Here is a 17,949-nt window from a genome sequence, read left to right as displayed (position 1 = left end):
CTGGATGAGCAGGCCCAGGCCATGGCTGGAAGGGCTGATAGGTTTTGCTACAACCAGTAAAGACAAGTGGGTTCTAGACAGGAAGAAATTAAAGTGAAATCCAGACACATTTTATACAGTTTGTATTTATGTCAGACATACATACATACACACATACATAATACATATATACATAAGCGGCTCCTGGTGACAAGTCATGTCGGAGAGGTTCAGAGCCAGCCCCCTAGCCTCTCTTTCCTGCAGTCCTGAGGAGCTTTGAAAAAGTGGGGGTGTTCTCAGGCAGAGTGAATCAAAAGTCCCCAGAGAAAAAGGGTGGAGAGAATAACCCCTGCTATGGGATGAAGAAGGCTGAATGAGTCCAGATCAGAAACTTATTGGAGGTGGGGTAGCTCCAATGTGGAGGGCCAGGGTCAGGGGCATTCTCTGCTTGAACCAGCAATTTGCCCTGGGCAAGTCAGGGTCTTGGGGAAGGACTTACCAGTATCCCTGGGGACATACTTCCCTTTGAAGGGTCACTGTACCACAAAGAGAGATGTCATTGGTAGGGGAGAACAATGCCATAGCAGAAAACAGAATGAGAGACATCGGCAATCTTTGAAGCAGGCACTTTGTCCAACAGGCTAAAGGCAACTCTGAGGCTGAACTGAAGCCCTTCTTCCCTCCCTCCATCTATACATATCCTAACCCTTTTGCAATGATCCATGAAAGTCTCACTTTATCCATCATTCTCCTTCTTGCAATATTTATGGCATTTTAAAATTTATTGTATTTATTCTGCACTTAATTTTACCTGCACCGTGATTTAGTTTTTTCCAACCACATGCATCTTTTCTCCCCAAATTTGTTATGCTTGTATACTAAATAAAGTGTGTGGTCACAAGTCAGTGGGAACTATTGTCCAGAATTTCCATTTTTTCTTACCATACAATCCTCTCATTTTGACTTCAAAATTTTTTCACACTTGCATAGAACATCCTTCTTTTTCACGTAACTCATCTTCCTTCTTTTGGTCAAATAGTACAAAACAGCTACATACACCGTAAAGGCCAATGTGTCTGGCAGAAGCTCTATGACAAAAAAACTCAGTCCACATAAAATCATGTGGTATGGGCTTACTCTAGACCCATGTTCTCACCCCTGCCCAATCTTCTGACTTTTATTAGCTTTCACCTTATATTTCACTTATATTTACCCATGGACTGTGACACTTTATCTTTCCCCATTCAAATTCAGTGTCCATTCTTCTGACACTTTACTTTTTGACCATGGCTATACCTCCCTACTGTGCTGCTGTGGCCTAAGCTTGTCTTTGACTTCTGTCACTGTTTCTGTGCCTCCTGATCCCCGGACTCATTCCATGGGCTTACTCCAGGTTCAATTCTGATAGTTCTTTGACACTTAATCATGCTATATAACTGAGATGGGACACCTCTCATGTTGTCAAGTTGTAACTTTTATCTAGTCAGTTTAAAACTCATGAACATTGGACTTAAAAACTCTCTTGCCGGGCTCCCCTGGTGGCTCAGTGTTTAAGAATCTGCCTGCCAATGCAGGGGACACAGGTTCGAGCCCTAGTCCAGGAAGATGCCACATGCCGCAGAGCAACTAAGCCCGTGTGCCACAACTACTGAGCCTGCGCTCTAGAGCCTGTGAGCCACAACTACTGAGCCCACACGCCTGGAGCCCGTGCTCCGCTACACCAGAAGCCACCGCAATGAGAAGCCCGCGCACCACAACGAAAAGTAGCTCGCCGCAACTAGAGAAAGCCCGTGCGCAGCAATGAAGACCCAACACAGTCAAAAATAAATAAATGAAATAAATAAATTTAAAAAAAATCTCTTACCTACAATTAGAGAGCTTGCCTTTAGAGCCTTCTCTGCCAACATTTTCCCTTTCCTTCTTCCCTTCCATACCCTATATATTTAGTTTACTAATTCAGGATACCTGAAGAGGGTCTGACCTAGATAATTTTCTCTTACACAAAGGTAGAATGGTCATAAATTCCCTAAGCTCACCTAGACAAAGACTTTATTCTCTATCATGAAAGCCTCTTGTCATGCCCTTTGAGGAAGCCAGGAAAGTTTCTAGTTCTGCTGTCAGGAAGGAGAGAGTTATATTATTATTTTCCCAGACTAGGGCTGAGAATATATCTCCCCATAGAAAAAAATGTTAATAGGTGATGGTTGGTTTATCCGAAATATTATCTTTTAGGTATGTTACACGGAAAGTAGCTTTTTGTGGGCTAATATATAGAAGCCTTTAACAGAACAGTATTTTTATAGAAAATGACTTTCAAGTTCCACATTGACAGATAGCTTTTAAGACAAAATCTAATCAAAAAATAAGCCAAGCATGAAATCCAAATTTTTCCCAAACAAGTATCACATTAAAACAGTAACATAGTTAAACTAATATAATCCCCTTCTGTGAATATACATATGAATAGACCTAAGTGTCTTTCTATATTAGAGATCAAATTCTATTTCACATACCTGTTGCCTTCCTCCAGTTTTATCCTGGATAACAGTCCTGACAACAGCACCAGTAAACACATAAGATCTGAAAAATGAACTGACGACATTGCAAAGGCCAATGGCTATTAAATCCTGTAAAGAAATGGCAAATACTTTAGGCCCACTGTTTGTCAAAGAAGGCTGATCTGAGTTTGAACTAAAGGTATACTGTTATTTCTTATGCATGAAGATAGGGTTGTGTACATCACTTCAAATAACACTGAAATATTATTGGAAAGAAGTGAAAGATGGTAAATCTGATTTCTTCATTTTAGCTAGAGATCATAAGGAAAGTCCTTTTTCAAAGTGAGTAAATGAGACATTTGCCTTGTTATTCTCTTCCGCATGATTGCTGGGAATTAGGATGACAGGGAGAAATATAGTACTGTTTTTCTTGCTTCCTTCTATACTATCCTAAAGTCAAAGTGGGACACCGATTGAACCCGGGCCAGGCAGTGAAAGCCCGGAATCCTAACCATTAGGCCACCAGGCCGTGCCAAGCGGCTAGCAGGATCTTAGTTCCCTGACCAGGGGTTGAACCTTGGGGCCACGGCAGTGAAAGCACTGAGTTCTAATCACTGGACCTCCAGGGAACTCCCCATATTCCCTTTTTAATTTCTAGGGAAAAAGCCAAACTCAAAATGGTCGGAGACTAAAAAAAAGAAAATGAGAAGGACTATTTCTGGGAGGCCAACTTAATTGTTTTATTATCCTAGTTTTGATATTCCACTGCATTTCTTTTTAAAAAATATTTATTTATTTATTTGGCTGCACTGGGTCTTCGTTGTGGAATGCGGGATCTCTTTAGTTGCGGCATGCGAACTCTTAGTTGTGGCACGTGGGTTCTAGTTCCCTGGTCAGAGATGGAACCCGGAGCCCCCTGCATTGGGAGAGCGGAGTCAGTTACTGGACCACGAGGGAAGTCCCTCCACTGCATTTCTTATCGTGCTTTGGCATGTGGTTGACTTTTAAGGACTTGGTGGAAAGGAAGATAAAAGGAGAGGAGAGGAACTCTGCTAGCTTAACAACATGATGTCATACATTACCTTCTTGCCTCCCTACACCATATCTGTTCTAGAGTAACCACACACATTAATTCAAGTGGCTTCAGAGTTAAGTATGCCACACTTCTCAAAAATCCTTTGGTAGGACTTCCCTGGTGGCGCAGTGGTTAAGAATCCACCTGCCAATGCAGGGGACACAGGTTCGAGCCCTGGTCTGGGAAGATCTCACAGGCCGTGGAACAACTAAGCCCGTGTGCCATAACTACTGAGCCTCTGCTCTAGAGCCCATGTGCCACAACTACTGAAGCCTGCGTGCCTAGAGCTTGTGCTCCGCAACAAAAGAAGCCACCACAGTGAGAAGGCCGCGCACCACAGCGAAGAGTAGCCCCCACTCGCCTCAACTAGAGAAAGCCCCCACACAGCAACGAAGACCCAACGCAGCCAAAAATAAATAAATAATTAAAAATAAATTTTTACAACATCCTTTGGTAATTGTAATTCAAATCATGGTCCAAGTGACTCTCTGGTTACAGAAGAATCCAGTCTTCATTTTAACTGCAGGCTAAGGTTAGAGAACAAAGATTAAAGGGTCACAGAAAGTAATAGAAAGGCCTGTCCTCTCACCTGGTTGGAATTGACATCATAGTTATGGAAACTGGCAATCTTCCTGCCCAGAAATATGAGCAGAGAGGAGCTCACTAAAGCTAAGGAGAACGCTTCTAAAAGAACTTCAGTAAGATTGCTCGTATCTGGCGTTACAGGAAACAGGAAGCTGGAATAAAATGGTGGAATTATTCCTAGACAGCAGGAATCATATTTTGGCATCTCCCCCACTCCAACCTTATCGTACTTTATCATCCATTTCAAAAGGTCTGACCCTTTTTTAAAAAAATAAAAATAAGAGATAAGAAGAGCAACTCAGGCAGCAGCTTGCCAAAACTGCCAGCAACTCAGGCCAGGTTACAAAAGCCATTAAGAGAACGTGCTCTGCTATCTTCTAGTTCAAGGTTTCTGCCATGTACCAATGGCAACAGATAGGACAGGCAAAACTACAAAAATCGATGAAAAATAGTTTATTTACACTGTTTGAGACCATACCAGTGGGTAAGCAATAGGCATATATCATATCTAACAGGGTTTAGAGCTAAAAAGCTCCATGTATTCCCTGCTAGTCAAACTCAAATCTTTTAGGGTATAATTTTAGTCATTGTCCTTTGTAAAAATTGCTTCTGATTCTTATCCACACCTTTTTTCCCCCAATTATTTTAATTGGGTAAAAGACACATAACATGATTTACCATTTTTAAATGTACTGTTCAGTGGTATTAAATACATTCATAATGTGCAACCATCACCACCATCTACTCCATAACTCCTTCGTCTTGTAAAACTGAAACTCTATAACTATTAATCAATAACTCTCCATTTCTCCCTCCCCCCAGCTCTGACAACCACCATTTTACTTTCTGTCTTGGTGATTTTGACTACTAAGTACCTCAGATAAGTGGAATCATATAGTAATTGTCTTTTTCTGACTGGCTTATTTCACTTAGCATAACGTCCTCAAGGTTCATCTATGTTGTAGTATATGTCAGAATTTCCTTCCTTTTTAAGGCTGAATAATATTCTATTGTACGAGGGGAGTTGAATGCTAAAATACTTGGATTTTCAGTGCCCAAATTAAGCACATTCCAGAACTGTTATGAAGCCTTCAGTCTCTCTCTCCAACTTCACAATTAATACTGAATTCCAATCAAATCTCAGACAATTTCAGCCAAGCCACTGGGGCTAGTCACAAACAAGAAAAGTCCAGCCTTAACATGCTGCCATTGTGAGTTCATAGGCACTAGGGAGCCACTGAAGGTTCTTGAGCAGCAGAAGAATCGTGTGTGAGGAGTATCTGTCTATAGGAAAAAAAAAAAAAGTGCTCCAGTTGGGGCATTGTTGCAAGATAAATACAGCTTTGTTTAAAGTTTATCTTTCCCTCACACCTGCCATGCTGTGAAGGAGAGTCTGTTTGGTGTTTGTTTTGTCTGATTCACCACCCACTGAATTATTCGGTCATGAGTGTAGCAGCTTCAAGAGTTAGGGTAAAGGCACAGACTAGAGTGAGTTCCAGATTCTATGTGACCTCGACCAACTCAGTCTGAGCTGTTTAATTTGTATTCAAGAGATGTGACAAGGTTCTGTTTTTTAAAGGTGACAATGGGTCACCTAGTGTTCTAGACTCAATGTGAATAAACTGTAAAAATTCACTTCCATATCTTTGTGTCTAAGGTGTTTTGTGTGTAAAATACTTGTGTGGTATATTCCTTTTATTAATTCTATAAATAAAACTATATTCTTACTGTCAAAAAATGTTCTATTTTTTGTATGTTTATAACACATTTTGCTTATCCATTCATCCATCGATGAACACTTATTGTTTCTTCCACATTTCAGCTATTGTGAGTAATGCTGCTATGAACATAGGTGCACAAATATCTCTTCAAGACACTTCTTTTAACTTTGGGCGGTATATATCCAGAAGTAGAATTGCTGGATCATTTGGCAATTCTATTTTTAATCTTTTGAGAAATCAGCATACTACTTTCCACAGTGGCTGTACATTTTACATTCCCACTAACAGTGCACAAGATTTCCATTTTCTCCATATCCTCACCAACACTTGTTATTTTCATCTTTTTAAAAAAAAAAATAGTAGTCACACTAATGAGTGTGAGGTGGTATCTATTGAATTATTGTAGTTTCGATTTGCATTTCCCAAATGATTAGTGATGTTGAGCATGTTATGTGTTTATTGGCCATTTGTGTATCATCCTTGGAAAAATGTCTATTCAAGTCCTTTCTCCACTTTTTGAGTCAGGTTGTTGGTTCTTTGTTGTTGCATTTTAGGAGTTCTCTATGTGTTTTGGATGTTAATCCCTTAGCATATATGAGTTGCAAATATTTTCTCCTATTCTGTGAGTTGTCTTTTTTCTCTGTTGATAGTGTCTTTTGATGCACAAAAGATTTTAATTTTCATGAATTTATTGCCCAAATCTATGTTAGTAAACCTTAAATATTTAGTACGATAATAGCATAAACTACTGTTTCTTTCTTTCCTGATGTTTTCTGTAACATTCAATTCTTTGTCAGCAATTTAGTTAAAAGGGGACATGGACGTGGAAGGAACTAACCTAAATTGTTCAGTTTTTCTAGTCCCTAGCAACCGTGGATAAACAGGTAATTAAAAAGGGAGTTCAAAGCAATACCTAAAATTAGATTTTTGAAATGTTTGTTTCTCTACCTATACCCTTGAATCTTACGATGAAATATAAGCAAAGGTTAATTGTGTGCTTTTTAAGTCATTAATAACAGAAGCATATTAAGTAAGTATAATAGAGGGCTTATTATACTGGATTTTGGAATTAAATAGAAATGGGTTCAAATAGTACCTCTGACACTGACCAGCTGTGTGAGCTTGGATAAGTAATTTAAACTTGGTAACCCTTAGTTTCCTGAGCCATAAAAAGAAGATAATATCTTCCTTATAGTATTACTGTGAGGAACAAATGACATAAAATAATTATGTAAAGCATCAATCCCATTGTTGCCCTTGTCATTTTTTTTTCCTGAGGGCAGAGACCAAGTCTTATTTACCATTGTATTCCCTGGTACCTAGGTTGCCTGCTCACAGTTTAAAAAAAGTGAACAGAATTTCAAATGTATTTAATCATCATTAGATTTCACTGAGAACTGGTAGGATATGAGATTAATTCAATCTGGTTGCATCAAAGTAGCCTCTGTTTTGTATGCTGGGGGCTAGCCAATATCATTGACTCTTTGCTGTACTCTCTATTGAAGAACATGAGGAAATAAACAATGCTCTTCAAAAGCCTTCTCATGAGCCAAGAAACTGTGGTATGCGGCCTTTCTTAGCTAAAGTGATTCATCTGGTCAAGGTTAAAGAAACTATAATTCCCTAACAGAAGCAAGAGTGATGCCCCATAGTCACTGGTAGGAATTATAATGTCAATTAATTGCAAGTCCTTAAGAACTCCATATGCCAGACTACTTGAAGAAGGCTTTCTACTCAGAGTGATGAAGTAATGTTGCTCAAGGACACCCATTCAGTCTAAGTAGGTGAAGACAGAAGGAATGCTCACCTCCTGAGCACTGAAGCCCAGAGAGAGGCTAGGAAAACAGAGGTATCTCTTGTCCCATCCTTGAGAGTTAATCAGACAGGTATGGAGGTTGAGAAGGTTCATAACGTGCTGTGAGAAAGATGCATGAGTCTCTCTGGTATTCAGTGCATCCAAGCAGTTTACTTGGGTAAGGGGATTGGCTCAACCATGGGAAGAGAGTCAAAGGCTGACCAGAGCAGAACAGGGTTGTCCTAGTCCTTGTCCTTTAGAACCTCTGTGTTCTAAAATGAACTTGAGCCCATGACCCAGATTTGGCTGTGGCCAGAGACTGTTAGCAGAGAATATTGTTTAAAAAAATATTAATAAACAGAAAATAATTAAGTAGAGTTGGGAGACCAAAAGGGGGAGTTCTCACACCCTGTGACCATTGCAGAGCCCAACAGGAAGAAGAAAGACTCCTCTTCTTTCCTGGCAAAGGACTCAGCCAATGAAAAGTCATAGACTTTTTGTTTACCATAGCTCCCCCCACTCCAATTTTATTTTTTCCTTTATAAAAACTTCTTCCCTTGCTGTGGGAGGACTTGCACGTGACTCGCCATGGTTGCAGACCCCAAATTGCAATTCTTTGCTGATCCCGAATAAACCCATCCTTGCTGGAGAACTAACTGGCACTCTGTTTTGGTCAATGATACCAAACAGGCTATGTAGTCAGAGGCTAAGAAGAGTTAACAGGAAGGGAAAACTAGTCTGGAAAAGTGGAATTACCAACCTATAAGGAATCATATCAATGAGCATCTTGCTGTTTTCTGTGTCCACGTTTACCTTGTTTGCAAATGCAGCGAACCCAAGAATCTGTAGGGGTTTAAAAAGAAAAGGCATGTGATCATCTAAATATTATGCATTGCTTCCAAGAGCAGAGGTGCCCATAGCCTCTGGCAGCACAGGGAATGCAATACGTGGCAGTCCCTATACATGAAGGTTGGAGAAAGAGGCAGTGCCAGTTCAGTGGAACAACAAAGGCAGAAGTCCTCCCCAACACTTTTGGTTCCTGAACTCTTTTTAGCACTGTAACCAGAATGAAAAACAACTTTAGGCTTGGTCTCTGACATAGTAATAGGAAAAAATGGTTGCCCTAGACTTCTCTTTCCTCACCAACTTTAAATATCTGGATCAAGTATAAACATGTTTTCAGATAATAGCTGTAACCAAGGCCTCAGTTTTAAAATCTAGGTACACTGTCCCAATACAAGTAAGCCCTCTGGGGGATTGTTGAGGTATATTGATAATCATTAATAACCATTAATAAGATGGAGCAGCATTTGATAGCACACACGAAAAATTGCTTTAGCAAAGCAATTACTTGCTTTCTTTTTTCTCCTTTCATTTCCTTCTGAAATACCAAGTCTCCCTTCCATTTCTAATGTCTGTTAGAGGGAAAATAGACAAGCTAGCAGATGTTACACCTTATAAAGACCTCACACCAAAGCAAATTAAAGCAGAGACAAGAGAACTCAATGCCCATTTAAAAATAATAATATATAGCTGCTTTACTCCATTATCCCTACTAACACATAAATCTTTTCCCAGCATCTACTCTAAGAGCTCAGCCAGACACTGAGCAGGATAGCAATTGGTTTGCCTGTGATGCTGTGTTCAGATGACGACCCCTAGGAAGCCTACAGATCAGAATGGAAGGAAGATCTGGATCAACAGAAAAGTTGTGATCTTTATATAGTTAAGGGACAGGAAGTATGGCAAGTGGCCAAGAAACTCTTTCATTTCCAGTATAAAGGTTACACTTGCTCATTAAGGAAAATAGAGAAAATATGAAAAATTTAAAAGCAGAGATAAATCACCCAAAGATAACTACTATTGATGCTTTTTTTTGGTGTTTGCTATACGGCTTAAATATACACATATACAAATACACACATACACATACATTAGTTATGAACATACAGTATGTACAATTTCTTGTATCTATGAAACTCTTGAATTATTTGTCAGTTTATTTTACCTGGATCCCAAATATTGCCTTGAAATTTTCCCTTAATATTTGAGACTACCATCTAAAGGATAGACTGCTGGGTATGTGCAGTTTCCTCCAGCACAACCTTTTTTTTTGGCTGCATTGGGTCTTCGTTGCTGCACACAGGCTTTCTCTAGTTGCGGCGAGCGGGGGCTACTCTTTGTTGTGGTGCGCAGTCTTCTTATTGTGGTGGCTTCTCTTGTGTGGAGCACGGGCTTTAGGCACGCAGGCTTCAGTAGTTGTGGCATGCGGGCTCAGTAGTTGTGGCTCGCGGGCTCTAGAGCACAGGCTCAGTAGTTGTGGTGCACGGGCTTAGCTGCTCCACAGCATGTGGGACCTTCCCCAACCAGGGCTTCAACCCATGTCCCCTGCATTGGCAGGCGGATTCTTAACCACTGTGCCACCAGGGAAGCCCATCTCCAGCACATCTTAGTTTCACAGTAGTTTCTTATGGGGTGTTGTGAAAAGCTTTTCACCTGCTACACCGTAGCAGCTCTCATCCTCCCTCTCCTACTTTCCTCATTTCCAAGGGAAACATGGAGGTCTTTTTCCAATTCTAAACTACATCTCTAATCCCTGCTATACAGTAGAAAATGTTTCCAATCACTTGACTTGACATGTGTATAAGTAGTGTATTGCAGGCTTCAATAACCTTTGAGGATAAATCAGGTCACAAAAAAGTTTAATGTCTAATTTGCAATAATTCTAAGTCTCTACCTACATTTGTTGCTGGACCTCAGTTTATTTCTCCACTTCACTTCATGGTGCATCCTAATTATTTATAGCATTCCCCAAAGGAATGTCTTAACTATGGCTCACAAACCAATCTGTCAGCCATAGTCAACCCACAGCATCCTCTATACTCTTACTCCTCTCCTTTCCTAATAACCCAGGTTAATGTTATTGCCTTTGAGGTTGCTTAAAGGAACATCACTATGATCCCTGCTGCTGATGTCTCTTAAAAGAGGGTTGATTTGTGACAACATGGATGGACCTTGAGGGCATTATGCTAAGTGAAATAAGCTAGACAGAGAAAGACAAACACTGCATGGTATCACTTATACATGGAATCTAAAACAAAAAAGAAAACAGTCACGCTCATAGAAACAGAGAGTAGAGAAGTGGTTGCCAGGGACTGAGGGATGGGGGAATTGAGAAAGGTTGGTAAAACAGTGCAACCTTTCAGCTAACAGATGAATAAGGTCTGAGGATCTAACGTAAAACATGGTGACTATAGTTGATAACATTTTATCATATACTTAAAAATTGCTAAGAGAGTAGAACTTAAATGTTCTCACCAAAAAAAAAAAGATAAATGTATGGGGTATGGATGTGTTAATTAACTAGATGGGGGAAATCCTTTCACAATGTATATCTGTATCAAATCATCATGATGCACACTTTAAATATCTTATAATTTTATACCTGAGTAAAGCTGGAATCAAAGAGAGACACAGAAACAGAGATAGAAACAGAGAGAGCGTGCCGATGTCTGTGTCACAGATGCCATCTGCTGGTGACTCCAAAGCCTCAGCCTCCTAAAAGCCAGAGTTGTACTTGGTTCCAAGAGAAGGAGAGGTTGCCTCTGACTCCACTCCCCAAACTCCATATGCACATTGTTCCCTGGGCTCTAGGGCCCCACTATTTGTATACAGTGTTTTGGAAGGTCTTTTGTAAAAGCAGCCATTCAGCTTTTGGCCTTTATGAATTGATAGCTTTTTAACTACTCCAAGGAAGAAAGGATATGCACCTCCACAAGAAGTAGACAACAGTTATAAGACAGAGCTTGGTCTCAGTTTCCAAAGCAATTCCTATACTCTTTCAATCATGAAGAGTATGGACCTGGATTAGTTAGCATAGAATATGTTATACTGTGGCAATATACAAACCATGAGATCTTAGTGTCCTAGCACTTGAAAGTTATTTTTTTACCCACACAAAGTCCACTGTGGGTCAGTGTCTCTTCAGGACAGCTTTTTTGCAAATAGTGCCTTGGGGATCCAGGCTAATTCTTCCTGGAGACTCTATCACCTCAACATATAGCCCTTATGATTACTACAGCAGGGGAGGAAGGAACATTGGGAACTCATGCCTATTCGCCTATGCTTTAGCCCCAAAGTTGCATGGTCCTGCCTAACTACAAGGGCAGCTGGGAAATATAGGGGTGCACACAGTGAACTTTAATTATCTCTATCACAGAACATTTCTTAAAGGGAAAGTAATGCTCATGGACACCCAAAGATGTATTGATCCTTGTAAGAGAAATGCTGACTCCAAAAACCTGAGCTTTATTTATGAAAATCTCTTTAGTATTGTAAAAATGTTAACTGCAAAAGATAAATTTTATCAGATTTCTTTTTCTTTTTTGGCCGCGCTGCGTGGCTTGTGGGATCTTAGTTCCCTGGACCAGGGATTGAACCCACGCCCTCCTCAGTGAAAGCGTGGAGTCCTAATCAGTGGACCACCAGGGAATTCCCCCAGATTTCTTAAAACAAACAAGAAATGTCATCTTTAGACAACATTTTTTAATATTCTTGAAAAGAAAGAAAACAATCATATTTATTTAGTTTAACATTTCCCCTGATCTAAAGAAAAAGATGTTAAAAAAACCTAGGACATATACATGAACACACACCTTCCCCAGCAGCCCCTCCTCCCCAAACCCAGCTCTGCCACTTAGTGACATGGATTAGTTTTCATTTAACATCTCATCTCCCTCAATTTCTTTACTGTAGCATAGGGAGAATGAAAGGAGGCTGAATAACAGTGTGGTTGCTGCTATACTAAAATAGAAATGAAACCTCTACATAAAAGAATACAGAAATTCATCAACACTGAGCATAGGCCTGTCATGTATTTGTTTGAAGGAGGAAAAGTGAGAATAACTGAAAGTACAGGAATATCAATTGTAGTTGACTTTGGATAGTGCAGCTATAGGAATTTCTTTTCCTCCTTTTTTTTTCTTTCTGTTTTTCAAAATTGCTAGAATTCCCTGGCGGTCCAGTGGTTAGGATGCCATGCTTCCATTGCTGGGGGCCTGGGTTTGATTCCTAGTCAGGGAACTAAGATCCCACAAGCCACTTGGCATGGCCAAAAAAAAATTGCTAGAATGAGCCTGTATTACTGTCATAATGGGAAAAAAAAAAAACCCCTATTTTTCAAATAGTATGAAAAAGGCAGTAGATAAAAATCCTTTGAAAAATAAGCATGTTTAAAAAAATATAAGCTAACTAAATGTATGTATTCAGCTTTGTCACAATTCAACATACATTTTTTTTTTGCGGTATGCGGGCCTCTCACTGTTGCAGCCTCTCCCGTTGTGGAGCACAGGCTCCGGACACGCAGGCTCAGCAGCCATGGCTCACGGGCCCAGCTGCTCCGCAGCACGTGGGATCTTCCCAGACCAGGGCACGAACCCATGTCCCCTGCATTGGCAGGCGGACTCTCAACCACTGCGCCACCAGGGAAGCCCTCAACGTACATTTTTAAAATATTATTTTTACAATTCTCCTACGAACATTTCCCTTCCAACGTTACTTGCTTTTAATTTAATTTTAAAAATACATATTTTAAATGATCTGAACCATGAGTTTGGAGTATAAAAACACTTACCAGAAACATCCCACTTACACCAAAAGACAGATCATCCAGACAGAAAATTAATAAGGAAACAAAAGCCTTAAATGACACATTAGACCAGACAGACTTAATTGATATTTATAGAACATTCCATCCAAAAGCAGCAGAATACACTTTCTTCTCAAGTGTACATGGAACATTCTCTAGGATAGATCACATCTTCACTCACAAATCAAGCCTCAGTAAATTTAAGAAAATTGAAATCATATCAACCATCTTTTCCAACCACAACGCTATGAGATTAGAAATCAATTATGGAAAAAAACTGTAAAGAACACAAACACATGGAGGCTAAACAATATGCTACTAAATAACCAATGGATCATGGAAGAAATCAAAGAGGAAATCGAAAAATACCGAGAAAAAAATGACAATGAAAACACGATGACCCAAAACATATGGGATGCAGCAAAAGAAATTCTAAGAGGGAAGTTTATAGTAATACAATACTACCTCAAGAAACAAAAATCTCAAATAAACAATCTAACCCTACACCTAAAGGAATTAGAGAAAGAGGAACAAACAAAACCCAAAGTTAGTAGAAGGAAAGAAATCATAAAGATCAGAGCAGAAATAAATGAAACAGAAATGAAGAAAACAATAGCAAAGATCAATGAGACTAAAATCTGGTTCTGGGCTTCCCTAGTGGCGCAGTGGTTGAGAGTCCACCTGCCAATGCAGGGGACACGGGTTCGTGCCCCAGTCCGGGAGGATCCCACATGCCACGGAGCGGCTGGGCCCGTGAGCCATGGCCACTAAGCCTGCATGTCTGGAGACTGTGCTCCGCAGTGGGAGAGGCCACAACAGTGAGAGGCCCGCATAACACACACACACAAAAAAAAGCTGGTTCTTTGAGAAGATCAACAAAATTGATAAACCATTAGCCAAACTCATCAAGAAAAAAAGGGAGAGGACTCAAATCAATAAAAATTAGAAATGAAAAAGGAAAAGTAACAACTGACACTGCAGAAATACAAAGGATCATAAGAGACTACTACAAGCAACTCTATGCCAATAAAATGGACAAATTCTTAGAAAGGTACAACCTTCCAAGACTGAACCAGGAAGAAAAAGAAAATATGAACAGACCAATCACAAGTAACGAAATTGAAACTGTGATTAAAAATCTTCCAACAAATAAAAGTCCAGGACCAGATGGCTTCACAGGTGAATTCTATCAAGCATTTAGAGAAAAGCTAACACCTATCCTTCTCAAACTTTTCCAAAAAATTGAAGAGGGAGGAACACTCCCAAGCTCATTCTATGAGGCCATCATCACCCTAATACCAAAACCAGACAAAGATATCACAAAAAAAGAAAATTACAGGCCAATATCACTGATGAACATAGATGCAAAAATCTTCAACAAAATACAAGCAAACAGAATCCAACAACACATTAAAAGGATCATACACCATGATCAAGTCAGATTTATCCCAGGGATGTAAGGATTCTTCAATATACACAAATCAATCAATGTGATACACCACATTAACAAACTGAAGAATAAAAACCATATGATCATCTCAATAGATGCAGAAAAAGCTTTTGACAAAATTCAACACCCATTTATGATAAAAACTCTCCAGAAAGTGGGCATAGAGGGAACCTACCTCAACATAATAAAGGCCATGTATGACAAGTGCACAGCTAACATCACTCTCAATGGTGAAAAACTGAAAGCATTTCCTCTAAGATCAGGAACAAGACAAGGATGTCCACTCTCACCACTATTATTCAACATAGTTTTGGAAGTCCTGGCCACGGCAATCAGAGAAGAAAAAGAAATAAAAGGAATCCAAATGGGAAAAGAAGAAGTAAAACTGTCACTGTTTGCAGATGACTTGATACTATACACAGAAAATCCTCAAGAGTCCACCAAAAAATTCTAGAGCTTATCAGTGAATCTGGTAAAGTTGTAGGATACAAAATCAATACACAGAAATCTCTTGCATTCCTATATACTAACAATGAAAGGTCAGAAAGAGAAATTAAGGAAACAATCTCATTTATCACCACAACAAAAAGAATAACACCTAGGAATAAACCTACCTAAGGAGACAAAAGACCTGTACTCAGAAAACTATAGGATACTGATTAAAGAAATCAAAGACAACACTAACGGATGGAGAAACATACTATGTTCTTGGATTGGAAGGATCAATACTGTGAAAATGACTATACTACCCAAAGCAATCGTCATGTTCAATGCAATCCCTATCAAATTACCAATGGCAATTTTCCAGAATTAGAACAAAAATTTTTACAATTTGTATGGAAACACTAAAGACCCCAAATAGCCAAAGCAATCCTGAGGGAAAAAATCGGAGCTGGAGGAATCAGACTCCCTGACTTCAGACTGTACTACAAAGCTACAGTAATCAAGACAATATAGTACTGGCACAAAAACAGAAATATAGATCGATGGAACAGGATAGAAAGTCCAGAGATAAACCCATGCACCTTCGGTCACCCAATCTATGACAAAGCAGGCAAGAATATACAATAGAGAAAAGACAGTCTCTTCAATAAGTGGTGCTGGGAAAACTGGACAGCTACATGTAAAAGAATGACATTAGAATACTCCCTAACACCATACACAAAAATAAACTCAAAATGGATTAAAGACCTAAATGTAAGGCTGGACACTATAAAACTCTTAGAGGAAAATATAGGCAGAACACTCTCTGACATATTTGTCAAATGTCAGATTATGTCAAAACACAATTTGACATAAATTGCTGCAAGATTTTTTGACCCACCTCCTAGAGTAATGAAAATAAAAACGAAAATAAACAAATGGGACCTAATGAAACTTAAAAGCTTTTGCACAGCAAAGGAAATGATAAATAAAACAAAAAGACATCCAAGAGGATGGGAGAAAATATTTGCAAACAAAGCAACCATCAAGGGATTAATCTCCAAAATATACAAACAGCTCATGCAACTCAATATCAAAAAAAACAACTCAATGAAAAAATGGGCAGAAGACCTAAACAGACATTTCTCCAAAGAAGACATACAAATGGCCAACAAACACATGAAAACATGCTCAACATCACTAATCATTAGAGAGATGCAAATCAAAACTACAGTGAGGTATCACCTCACACTGGTCAGAATGGCCATCATCAAAAAATCTACAAATGATAAATGCTGGAGAGGATGTGGAGAAAAGGGAACCCTCCTACACTGTTGGTGGGAATGTAAACTGGTACAACCACTATGGAGAACAGTATGGAGGTTCCTCAAAAAACTAAAACTAGAATTACCATATGACCCAGCAATCCCACTCCTGGGCATATACTGGGAGAAAACCATAATTCAAAAAGATACATGTACCCCAGTGTTCATTGCAGCACTATTTACAATAGCCAGAACATGGAATCAACCTAAATGTCCATCCACAGAGGAATGGATAAAGAAGATGTGGTACCTATATACAATGGAATATTACTCAGCCATAAAAAGGAATGAAATAATGCCATTTGCAGAGATGTGGATAGACCTAGAGACTGTCATACAGAGTGAAGTAAGTCAGAAAGAGAAAAACAAATATGGTATATTAACACATATATGTGGAATGTAGAAAAATGATACAGATGAACCAGTTTTCAAAGCAGAAATAGACACTGATGTAGAGAAAAAACTTATGGATACCAACGGGGGAAGGGGGATGGGATGAATTGGGAGATTGGGATTGACTTATATACAGTACTATGTATAAAATAGACAACTAATGAAAACCTACTGTATAGCACAGGGAACTCTACTCAGTGCTCTGTGGTGACCTAAATGGGAAGGAAATCTAAAAAAGAGGGGATATATGTATACGTATAACTGATTCACTTTGCTGTACAGCAGAAACTAACACAACATTGTAAAGCAATTATACTCCAATAAAAAGCAAAACAAAACAAAACAAAATGAAAACACCTACCAGAAAAATTTCCATGGGAAACTTGATGGGGTACTGATTGTAGGAAATTCTGATACATTTGTTGATTCTCAGAGCAACAATAGCAGTTAGAAATAGTAAGATGCTGGTGGAATTAGCTTTAGGGAGACCTATACAGTAGTTAATTATGTTCTGAAAGAAAACAAAATTACAGAGGCTTAGAAAGGGATGTGATAATTGCCTAAATCTAGAAAATGACACTCTTTCTAAATTAGTTCAAAAGGAAGTCCCTAGGCAGTGTTGCTGGGCACAGAGGTCTTTATGAGCATTATTAGAACAGTGAGAGCAAGTAGGTGGATACATATTTTTTTAATTGAAAACAATATATTAAAAGACTATAATGTCCAGTAAGAAGCTAATATACTTTCTATGTTTCAGTGTAGTGGAAAGGACCCAGGAGTTCTGTTTATTAGCCTATTCTTTATCAATTTTCCCAGACCATGTATGTTTAGCTTGGCTCCTAGGCCATGCTTGCATTCAGGGACTACTTTGCATTTTATATTCTGTATATATTATGTTTTAGGATATATGTCTTTCAGGAGGCATGTAACGGGAAGAAGTATGATAATACAGTATCTCAAAGACCAAATTTTAATATAAATCATGTTGGTTTAAAAGGCTGGGGTGAAATGGTTAATGCAACTGGGAACATGGTCCAACTGGCACCTGCAATTAATCA

At 39.1% G+C, this 17,949-nt stretch overlaps 1 protein-coding gene across 1 annotated transcript in view; it reads right to left on the bottom strand.

Moving 5' to 3' along the window:
• Positions 1-17,949, bottom strand: part of SLC26A8 (solute carrier family 26 member 8) — a 71,310-nt gene that overhangs the window by 20,067 nt on the left and 33,294 nt on the right. The window contains exons 7-10 of the mRNA XM_029243680.1: positions 17,253-17,402; positions 8,414-8,496; positions 4,142-4,289; positions 2,493-2,606 (exon numbers count right to left, since the gene is read on the bottom strand). Coding sequence (XP_029099513.1) covers positions 2,493-2,606; positions 4,142-4,289; positions 8,414-8,496; positions 17,253-17,402 — 495 coding nt within the window. The remainder of the gene's footprint in view (positions 1-2,492; positions 2,607-4,141; positions 4,290-8,413; positions 8,497-17,252; positions 17,403-17,949) is intronic.

This window comes from Monodon monoceros, unplaced genomic scaffold (genome assembly GCF_005190385.1).
Source record: "Monodon monoceros isolate NGI ecotype Baffin Bay Population unplaced genomic scaffold, NGI_Narwhal_1 Super_Scaffold_3, whole genome shotgun sequence".
NCBI classification, from domain to species: domain Eukaryota; kingdom Metazoa; phylum Chordata; class Mammalia; order Artiodactyla; family Monodontidae; genus Monodon; species Monodon monoceros.
The sequence above is the reverse complement of the archived record's forward strand: the minus strand, read 5'-3'. Positions and strand labels throughout refer to the sequence as shown.